This window comes from Sphaeramia orbicularis, chromosome 12, assembly GCF_902148855.1.
Source record: "Sphaeramia orbicularis chromosome 12, fSphaOr1.1, whole genome shotgun sequence".
In the NCBI taxonomy this organism is placed as follows: Eukaryota; Metazoa; Chordata; class Actinopteri; order Kurtiformes; family Apogonidae; genus Sphaeramia; species Sphaeramia orbicularis.
This window is the reverse complement of record NC_043968.1, coordinates 74,525,786-74,535,870: the sequence shown is the minus strand read 5'-3', so window position 1 is coordinate 74,535,870 and position 10,085 is coordinate 74,525,786. Positions and strand designations below refer to the sequence as shown.

At 37.7% G+C, this 10,085-nt stretch overlaps 1 protein-coding gene across 1 annotated transcript; it reads left to right on the top strand.

Annotated features, from left to right (window-relative positions):
• The first annotated feature begins 386 nt into the window (after positions 1 to 386).
• On the top strand, positions 387 to 9,115 carry LOC115429134 (alpha-protein kinase 2-like). The gene is made up of 6 exons (XM_030148383.1): positions 387 to 1,845; positions 3,510 to 3,657; positions 4,082 to 4,209; positions 4,310 to 4,354; positions 6,024 to 6,322; positions 9,026 to 9,115. Exons 1-6 carry the CDS (start codon positions 387 to 389, stop codon positions 9,113 to 9,115), a joined length of 2,169 nt encoding a protein of 722 aa, XP_030004243.1.
• Positions 9,116 to 10,085: the final 970 nt, after the last annotated feature.

Below are 10,085 nucleotides of genomic sequence, written 5' to 3'. Positions count from 1 at the left end.
AACAACAACAACATCATATTACAATGAAAAAGATCATAAATGTAAATAGTAACCAAACAATATAGCTTGGTTAGGGGCGATAGGGAAAAGGGGAAGAGGGGATGTGAATGAAAGTGAGAAAGAGAGAGGGGGAGTGAGGGGGAAAATCATAATTGTTGTAATAATACAAAAATATATAAGAATAATACCAGTAGTCTAATTTGCTAGTATTATTGTGTGCTACTGATAGTCTGAGGTAGAGTACCCTTACATATTTATGGTGTGACATTATACTCTCACTCAAGCATAGACTGAAATTCTTGCCTCTTCTATTTTCTTTCAACTTTGGCTGATCATTTCTTACACATTCATTCCCCCCTCCACAGACGGAGTGTGTGAAGTAGAAGATGAACATATTTTCTACGCTCCGGGCTTGGTGGCCGAGCAGAAAAGCAGAAAGTCTTGGACCAGCTGAGATACTCCAGACTGATCGCCGAGGAGCCAAGCCTTCACCAGTTCCATATTTCCATAGCACAAGCCTTCTGACGAACTCGCATGTGCCGAATGTGGACAACCAGGCTAGTCTGAATGTTAATACTGAGACGCACGTGTTACTCAACACTTTTCCGGACCTTGACAGAGCATGTCAGGTGGAGCCGCAGTGGGGGAGTCCTAAGTTTATTATGCCCTTAGCTCCTCTGGGCATCAGCTCCTCCTTCACTCGTCAGACGAGCAGCAGTTTGAAAGGCAAAGACCAAATCTGTGCCAGAAGTTCTCCCAATGACAAGGGAGAGCGCAATTGTAATCTCTGGCCAACCTTGGATGGAATTACTGACTGTTTCTCTGTGGAACCCGATGAGGACCTGATTCATAAAAAGGAGAGTACAGTAGATTCTGCAGAGGAATCCAGCTTCCTCACTGACAAGAAAACAAGCACCCAAGAGATCGGCGACCTATCACACTTTGTCCCAGTAGACCATTTCGTCATCTCTAAAGAAAAACATGTTGCATGCATCACTTTAGACTTATACGACCCATTTGGCTCAAACGCTGCAAAATCCAGTGCAGCAGCTGTACTGCCTGAAAAACCAGAGTTAAAAACACAGGAAAAAATGCCTCATAAAACTCACAAAACCACCTCGGAGTGCAAAACACGCTCCAAAAAGGACAGGTCTGTGGGTCATCATCATCACCATGGGACGCAGGTGTCCAAGAAGCAGGAAAATGTACCTCATCACGTCCCAACTCAACAGACCTGCAAAACACAAGATAATCTTCCTGGAGAGAACTGTACCAGACAGGATACCGCAGATGGACGTGAAGACAAGGAGGTCCAGTTGGTGATTGAGAGTGGTGTCGGGGCAGAGAAGGGAAGTAGCAAGTCCCATGGAAAGAAGAAGAAGAAGCACACCCAGAACACAGCAGCGGTGAAGGGTGTTACAGGGGAGCCGCTGGGAGAAGTGGAAAATGGGACAGTGCCGCAAAGTGCAAAGGGGAGGATTGATGCATTTGAAGCCAAGCTGGGAACTAATACAGGGAAGGCTGTAAAGGACAGTAATCTGTCAGACAGTCGGGAGAAAAAGTCCCAGAAATCAGAGGCTAAAGAAGAAAAACCTCTGGCTTATGCAGAACATAAAGACCAGCCACCAAAAAGCGCTAAAAGTCCTCTGAGTGATGATGTCATTAAAAGGCGACGCTTATCACAGGATAAGTTTGGGAAGATTGTCAGTGCTTTGGAATCTAAACTACCGAAGGCAGACGCTGGTATCCAGGCAAAGGGAGAGGAAGCCAAAGCAGATGTGGGAGCTACTCGTAAGAAGGCCTACAGTGAAGTGGTCAAGCAGAAACCAGTCCTACCTAAAGAAGGTAAACACTCTTCTGTTTGGTTTTACTGGTGCAAAAACAGTCATTTAACCCTCCGGTATCCGGGTACGTCTTTTAGACACACTTTGCACTTTGTTTTAAAAAACTTCATATTATTTTTCACAATTTAAATAAGGTTAGAATTCAAAAGTTGTTCATTTTTGCATGATCTGTAAAATTCTGGCCACCAACTAACATTTGCACATTATAAACAAAAGAAAATTACAAGACTAGTATCTGTCTCCCAAGTGTGCCTAAAACGCACTGTTTCTTCCATTTGATATGTATGATTAGGGCTGACCTTGATTTGCAAAAATAAAATCAAATTAGAGCAGAAAAATAAATCAATATATACTGAACAAAAATATAAATGCACGACTTTTGTTTTTGCTCCCATTTTTCATGAGCTGAACTCAAAGATCTAAAACTTTTTCTGTGTACACACAAGGTTTATTTCTCTCAAATATTGTTCACAAATCTGTCTAAATTTGTGTTAGTGAACACTTCTTCTTTGCTGAGATAATCCATCCACCTCACAGGTGTGGCATATCAAGATGCTGATTAGACAGCAGGATTTTTGCACAGGTGTGCCTTAGGCTGGCCACAATAAAAAGCCACTCTAAAATGTGCAGTTTTATCACACAGCACAATACCACAGATGTCACAAGTTTTGAGGGAATATGCAGTTGGCATGCTGACTTCAGGAATCTCCACCAGAGCTTTTGCCTGTGAATTGAATGTTCATTTCTCTACCATAAGCCATCTCCAAAGCTGTTTCAGAGAATTCATGAAGAAGACTGTGCGAGGAAAATGGTGGTCACACCAAATACTGACTGGTTTTCTGACCCCCCCGGACCACCCAATACAGTAAAAGTGCACATTTTAGAGTGGCCTTTTATTGTGGCCAGCCTAAGTCACACCTGTGCAATAATCCTGCTGTCTAATCAGCATCTTGATATGCCACACCTGTGAGGTGGATGGATTATCTCAGCAAAGGACAAAGGAGAGTGCTCACTAACACAGATTTAGACAAATTTATGAACAATATTTGAGAGAAATAGGCCTTTTGTGTCCATAGAAAAAGTTTTAGATCTTTGCGTTCAGCTCATGAAAAATGGGAGCAAAAACAAAAGTCGTGCATTTATATTTTTGTTCAGTGTATAATATTTAAAAGTTTGATTTATAGGTGTGCATTTTACGCACACTTGGTGACAGATGCAAGTATTTTTGAACATTTGACCTAGCGCCAAAAATAAATGCAAATTAACTGATGTTGCTGTTAATCACTGACATATGCCAGGATGAAAAAATCAAATATGTGATCCACTTTTTATGTAGTATTGAAAAAAAAATTTTTTTGTGTTTTTTGCATCCAAAAAAATTGTTTGTTTACATTACAAACACGGCATTTAAAGGGTTAAAAAATGTGACAATTATTGAGTATTTGGTATTTTTATTTACGGCTCAAGTTGATGAAATAGAAAAAAGTGTAAAAGAATTAAAAAACAAACTGTATGAAATTTTTATTGACATTATTCCACAAGTGTGCGAAAAAGGCACACTTGGTGCTTAGTAAGGGCCTTGCTGGACAGGATACCGGAGGGTTAATCATCATTCCCTTTAACGTGATGCCATGAAAACTCACAGTCTAAAAGTCCTGTGTGCAGACCCTAAGGTGGTGCAGCCCATCCAGGCGGTGTCGGTGAGCAGAGACCCCCAGAGCCTATGCCTTTGGTGTCAGTTTGCAGCTGTTTTCACCGACTACACTGTGACCTGGAGCAGAGAGGGCACTACCCTGGCTGAGACCAAGAGGAGGTATTTAGAGTCCTTTTGCATGGAGGACAGTGGCACCTGGGCTTTGACTCCTCAGTCTCCTGGATGTAACTCTGAACCTGTTTACATGCACAATAATACTCTGATCATTATCCAATTTCTGGAGTTGTCAGATTATTCAAGTGATCATATAAACCAGGGATATGGCCCCCGGGCCGTATGTTTGACACCTGTGCTCTAAACCATAGAAGAAAGTTTGGAGCCGACATTATTTCTATATTATTCTGTTATTGTTTCACTGGTCCACCCCACTTTAGATCAAATTTGGCTTCACGTGGCCCCTGAACTAAAATGAGTTTGACACCCCTGATGTAAAAGAATAAAAAAAAAGTGAGATTCTTTGCAGATGTGATTACTGGAGGTGAGGTTTAAATGGTGTTTTTTGGTGCTTTTCCTCTTTTTGAAGTGCAGGGGATGAGAGCAGAGTGTCCCTGACCATCTCCAACGCCTCAAACAAAGACCTGGGCAAGTACCAGTGTCGGCTCAGCAGCTCTCATGGATCGGTCGTTCTGGACTACCTGCTCACATATGAGGGTGAGTTTAGACCTGGACATGAAAGAATAAAAAAAATCCAACTTTATTTCCAGTTCCTTTAGAAATGACTCGTGCATTTGTTTTGTGTGAATCCCTACAGTGCTCAGTGAGATCGTCATCCCTTCAACACCAAAGATCAGCTCATGTGAGTCACAGCATGAAGCAAACACGAAGTCATTCTATGGCAATTCAACCAATAGTCCCCACATGACCCCCTCAGAAAATTCTGAAAAAATTCATACTGTTCACCTACCAGATAAACAAACACATCCAAATTTTAGTGTCATATCTGTACTAGTTTAGGACAGGGGTGTCAAACTCATGTTACTTCAGGGGTCATATTCAGTCTAAAATGATATAAAGTGGACCGGATGAGTAAAATAATATAAATAATAGGATAAGAATTTATGAATAATGTCGACTCTAAAGTTTTCTCTATGTTTTTGAGTGAAAAAAGTAAAATTCTGTAATGAAAATATTTACATTTACAACTGTACTTGAACATAACATGAACAAATAAGAAACAACCTGAAAACTTAAGAAAAATAAGTGCAATTTTTACAATATTGCACCATAGCTTATCATTTATACATGTGCATTATAACTTAAAGATCACAATGAATGTACAAATACACAAACATTTAATAACAAGCGAATATTATTAAAACTCCACATATTTCTATTAAGACATTTAAGGTTGTTCATGTTTGTTCAGATTATTTACTTTTTTTGTAAAAGGCTAGTCTGTAAATGTAAACATTTTTGTATAATTTAACTGTTTGTTTTTTTTACAGTAAAACAAAGAGTAAATTTGCAGTTTTCATTATTTGTAGGTTATTATGGTAGTATTTTACTAGTCTGACCCACTTTAGATTGAATTGGCCTAAAATCATTTTAACATCCTTGATTGTTAATATCTTCAGTGTAATTTTTGCATTTCACAAATTCATCCCACAGGACGGATTGGACCCTTTGTCGGGCCGGTTTTGGCCCCCGGGCCGCATGTGGTTTAGGAGATACAGCCCTATGTTTGTATACAATTTGAAGAAAATATAGTCATGCAGTAAAAAAAATATTAAAAATGGAACCAGTTCTATCCCAAAGCTAAAATTTTGTGCACAGCATCTTGAAACATATATGAAGACATGGTAAAAATTTCAAAATTTTCATTAACTGGCCACATGGTAATTTGGGTGCTCAAATAAGAGTATTTTTGTGAAAAATTGAAATCGACCCATTTTAGTCACTGACTCACAGCAACACTTTCCATTGAAATGTAGTCGTTTTGCAGTATATTGTTGCATCTTGACCATAAGAATCAGTGCAAAAAAAAAAAAAAAAGGAGGTCTCTACATTCATCCATTATAACACAGTGCAAGCCTGAAGAGAGGATATTTGGAAGAATTAGCCTTTTGGCCTGATTTCAAGGCCTCATGGACCAAACATGAAGGCACCTACAATTATTTGATGCAAAATATGGTCTTTTCAGGGGGATTTCACCCCAGACAGTAAGTTTCAGCAGTGTGGCTTGAATACCTAAGGAGATATAGCTCCTCAAAGTTGGCCAAAAAGCAAATTTGCAAATTAAAAAAAAAAAAAAATTTTCAAAGGGCTGTATCTCCTAAACTATACAGATATGACATTAAAATTTTGGATGTGTTTATCTGGCAGGTGAACAAGTGTGATTTTTTTCAGAATTTTCTGAGGGGGTCATGTGGGGCACTTTCTGAAATCTGGTTGATTTGGGATGGAATGACCCCTATGCGACATTTTCCTCAGACTACCTTCAGGTGACACTTTTCTGTGTTTTGCAGCTGCACCAGTAGAAGTAGAAAGTGAAGAGGAAGATGTCCGCTGCTCCAGACTCATCTTCAAGGAGGATTTCTTATCTGAGCAGTATTTCGGAGAGAACCATCCGGCCAGCATCATCACTGAAAAGGTCCACTTTGGCGAGGGGATGCACCGCCGGGCCTTCCGGACCAAGCTCCAGGCGGGTCAGATACCCCTGTTACTACCTGGACACTCCTGTGTGCTCAAAGTGCACAACGCCATCAGCTATGGGACCAAGAACAACGAGGAGCTCGTTCAGAAGAACTTTAACTTGGCTGTGGAGGTAAGAAGAGAAGATAAGATAAGATAAAAAAAAAAGATAAGGTAAGATAGATAGGGTAGTTAAGGTAAGGTAGGGTAAGGTAAGCTTAGGTAAGGTAAGGTAGGGTAAAACAGGATAAGATAAGATAAGTTTAGGTAAGGTAGGGTAAGTTAAGGTAAGTTAAGGTAGGTAAGTTAAGATAAGATAAGTTTAGGTAAGGTAGGGTAAGGTAAGCTTAGGTAAGGTAGGTAGGGTAAAACAGGATAAGATAAGATAGGGTAAGTAAGGTAAGGTATATAGGGTAAGATAAGATAAGATAGGGTAAGTTAAGTTAAGGTAGGTAAGTTAAGGTAGGATGAGATAAGATAGGGTAAGTTAAGGTAAGGTAAGCTTAGGTAGGGTAAGGTAGGGTAAAACAGGATAATAGGGTAAGTTAAGGTAAGCTAAGGTAAGGTAGGATAAGATAAGGTACGTTAAGGTAAGTCAAGGTAGGTAAGTTAAGATAGATAAGTTAAGTCTTTGGAGTGTATTCAGAGGGGCATAATGTGTAACTTTACTAGGGGTGGGAATCTTTTACTATGTCACGATTCGATTCCAATTTTAGGGGCTATGATTCAATTCAAAACTATTTGCTTCATAATGATATCTGCTTAAATCTATTGTGTGTAAAGGATCCTCATGATCTACTCCAGTCTGCTTTGCAAGACAGAATGACAAATGCAGACATTCAAACGTCTTTTTCACTTTTATTCCGTTTTAAACATTTATCCACGCTTGGCAGGAGTTTGGTGAGGCACAGCGGTGTGCATTGGTTTGCTGCTGGTGGCTGACTCGGCACTGTGCCCTTAAACTCTGAGTGATGCAGCTGACAGACTGAGCTCATCACATCGTGTTGTATATGACGCCAGTTTATTGCATTTGGCGTGCTATTCATATGCATTTTCATCCTTTCGTGTATCATTTAATGTTACGAAAACGCAAGGCTTGGACCCAAATGCAAGAGACTGAGACAAAAAGAGCTAATGTTTGAGTATTTATTTTACTCAAAATATTTAAGCAACAAAAATATCTTCACGGCTGTAGTTTCAAAAATTAACACAAAAACCTTCACAAGGTGGTATCAAAAATTAACAAAAATATCTTCTCAGATGAGGAATCAAAAAAATCTAACTAAAAAGTCTTCACATCGTGGTATCAAAAATTAACACAAAAATCTTCTCAGTTTAGGTACCCAAAAATTTAACAAAAAGTTCTGGATTCAATAAACTTACAAACGAAGCAAAGCAGCACAGACAAACAGGAGAAGGTTCAGGGAGCTCCTGACTTGGCATTGCATGGAAGACACACTGACAACAAACACAAGGAGAGGAGGGTATAAAGGGTGGAGAGGTCATGAGTCCCAGGTGAAGACAATCAGGGAATCAGGGAGGATGCAGACAAGACAGACACAGTGCACACAAACCAACAAAACCCCTCACCAAAATAAAACAGGAAATGAAACAAAACCAACTGACATAAATTAACACCGCTGAGGGCGGTACATTACAATTTAATACAATTTGATGGCGTGTTAATGAGCTAGCCACTAGTCGCACTAATCGCTAACCCTAACTGCTAACAGCGCTAGCTTCTAGCTGCTAACCCTACCTCCTCCATTAGTTTCCTTTGTTTTAGTGCTTACCATGAATGCGTATGTTTAACCCTTTCACGCGCAGTGGTCACTCCAGTGGACAGTTATTTTCAGCTGTTTTCTTGTATATTCATGGATTTTTGTTGTTCTTTTTGTTGTTGTTGGGTTTGTTTTGTTTTTTTGTTTTTTAGACATATCTTTACTAAAGTTTTAAGACACTCCATATCTTTTCTGACATGAATTAGTATCCTTATGTAGATCTCTCCTGAGCATAAACCCCCAAAATCACAAATCCTCCCCATAGTTTTCAACAACTTATCAGTAAATACATGTTTCTGTGCATCAAAAATTAAACTGTGGCGTCCAGCTGAGTGGACATTTTTGCCACTTTATGAAAAACAGGTTCATAAGAAATGTTTTCATTTTTTTTTTTTTTTTTAATATATTTTTTACATTTTTAAAATTATTTTTATTTTTTTTTTATTTTTCAAAAGAAAATTTTCAATCGCATTGTTTTTTCATGCCTTAACCTTAAGAGGAATAAAAACACTCAGGAAAAAATTTTGATTAAGGTTCTCATAATTTGTGCGTGAAAGGGTTAAAGAACCGGCTGCATGATGACGTCAGGATGTCCCGCGTACAAAACGGAGGCAGACTGACGGCGGATTTGTTTTATTTTTTAAAATCAATTTCGGGACATTTTGAATCGATTCTGAATCATAGTAAATGAGAACTGCGATTTTTATAGAATTGATTTTTTGGCACACCTCTAAACTTTACTGTTAAATATGACTAAATAGACATACTGAACCTTTAAGTATGTCAACTGTATGTAAAGTATGTGACCCTAACCCTAATGTTTTAGGTTAAATTCACATTCGTTTACCACTTTCCAGGATAAGGATTGGCTAAAACTGTCGAAAACGATCCACCCCCATTTGTTTAATAGAACTAATTTTCCACTTGTAATTACTGTCCATATACCTCAGCCTACTATTGTTCTTTATAGGCCATGCAGCCTTTCAGTATTATTCATTCCTGTATGAAAGTGAATGTATTATTTTTTTTTTTTTTTTTTTTTTAAATCTCTGTAGGAATGTCAGGTCCAGACACAGCGAGAGAGTACATCAGGCGTACGATGCTGTTGCTCAGTCTTTGGAGGCGTTGGAGAGGTCCCAGAGTGAGTAACAAGCTGTCAAGTCTAAAACCAACACACATAGGAATACATAAATAAATAATAAATAAATAAACAAATAAATAAATGATGAATGAATGAATGAATGAATAAACCAACACCATACACACAACACAAGCACCTTGGTTTTCTGTATTTTACCTTTTATAAATCCTATACAGTATGATATAGAGTTAGTTTTGTGAATTATATGTATATTTAATATTTTTATCCTGTAGATTTACACATTTCCTACATGTTGCAGTATTTGTGTGGTAGTTTTATATAGCCTGTTTTGCACTAAATTGATTTGCTGCTAAATGGATTTTCATAATTCCTGTGACAGTGACAATAAAGATCTGTTCTATTGTATTCTGTTCCATTCTATTCTAGGGATGTAACAATATGAAAATTTCATATCAGGGTTATAGTGACCAAAATTATCACAGTTATCATTATTATCGTAGTATTATTGAAATTGTGCTCAAAATGTTCAAAGGTACTGATAACACACTGAAATAAGTTAACCACATTGTATTTTGAAAAATAAATATATAAATAAAATAATTGGCACAATGTACCTTCTGTTGCAGAAACATTCAAATATTAACCCTTAGTGGTCTGAGCCTATTTTGTCCGTTTTTCAGTACTTTTGATTTTGCCTTTATATACTATAAAACAAATGTTTACTAACCCATGTTTGGGATCTTTTTTTTTTCCAGCACAACTTCATCTATATCATCTGTCTATTATTTTTTCACTTAACCTACTATATCAACATAAAAGGACAAAAAACACACAAAAAAATATAAAATCCAATTTGAAAAATGTATATAATTTATTACATAAATAACGCAAATATGTTTAACGAACCTTTTCAAAGACTTTAAAAGAATATTGGTTCCAAATATTAGGTATAGAAAATTAAAATTGTAATTAAATTAAAACTACACATATATTTGACATAAAGCATATATTAC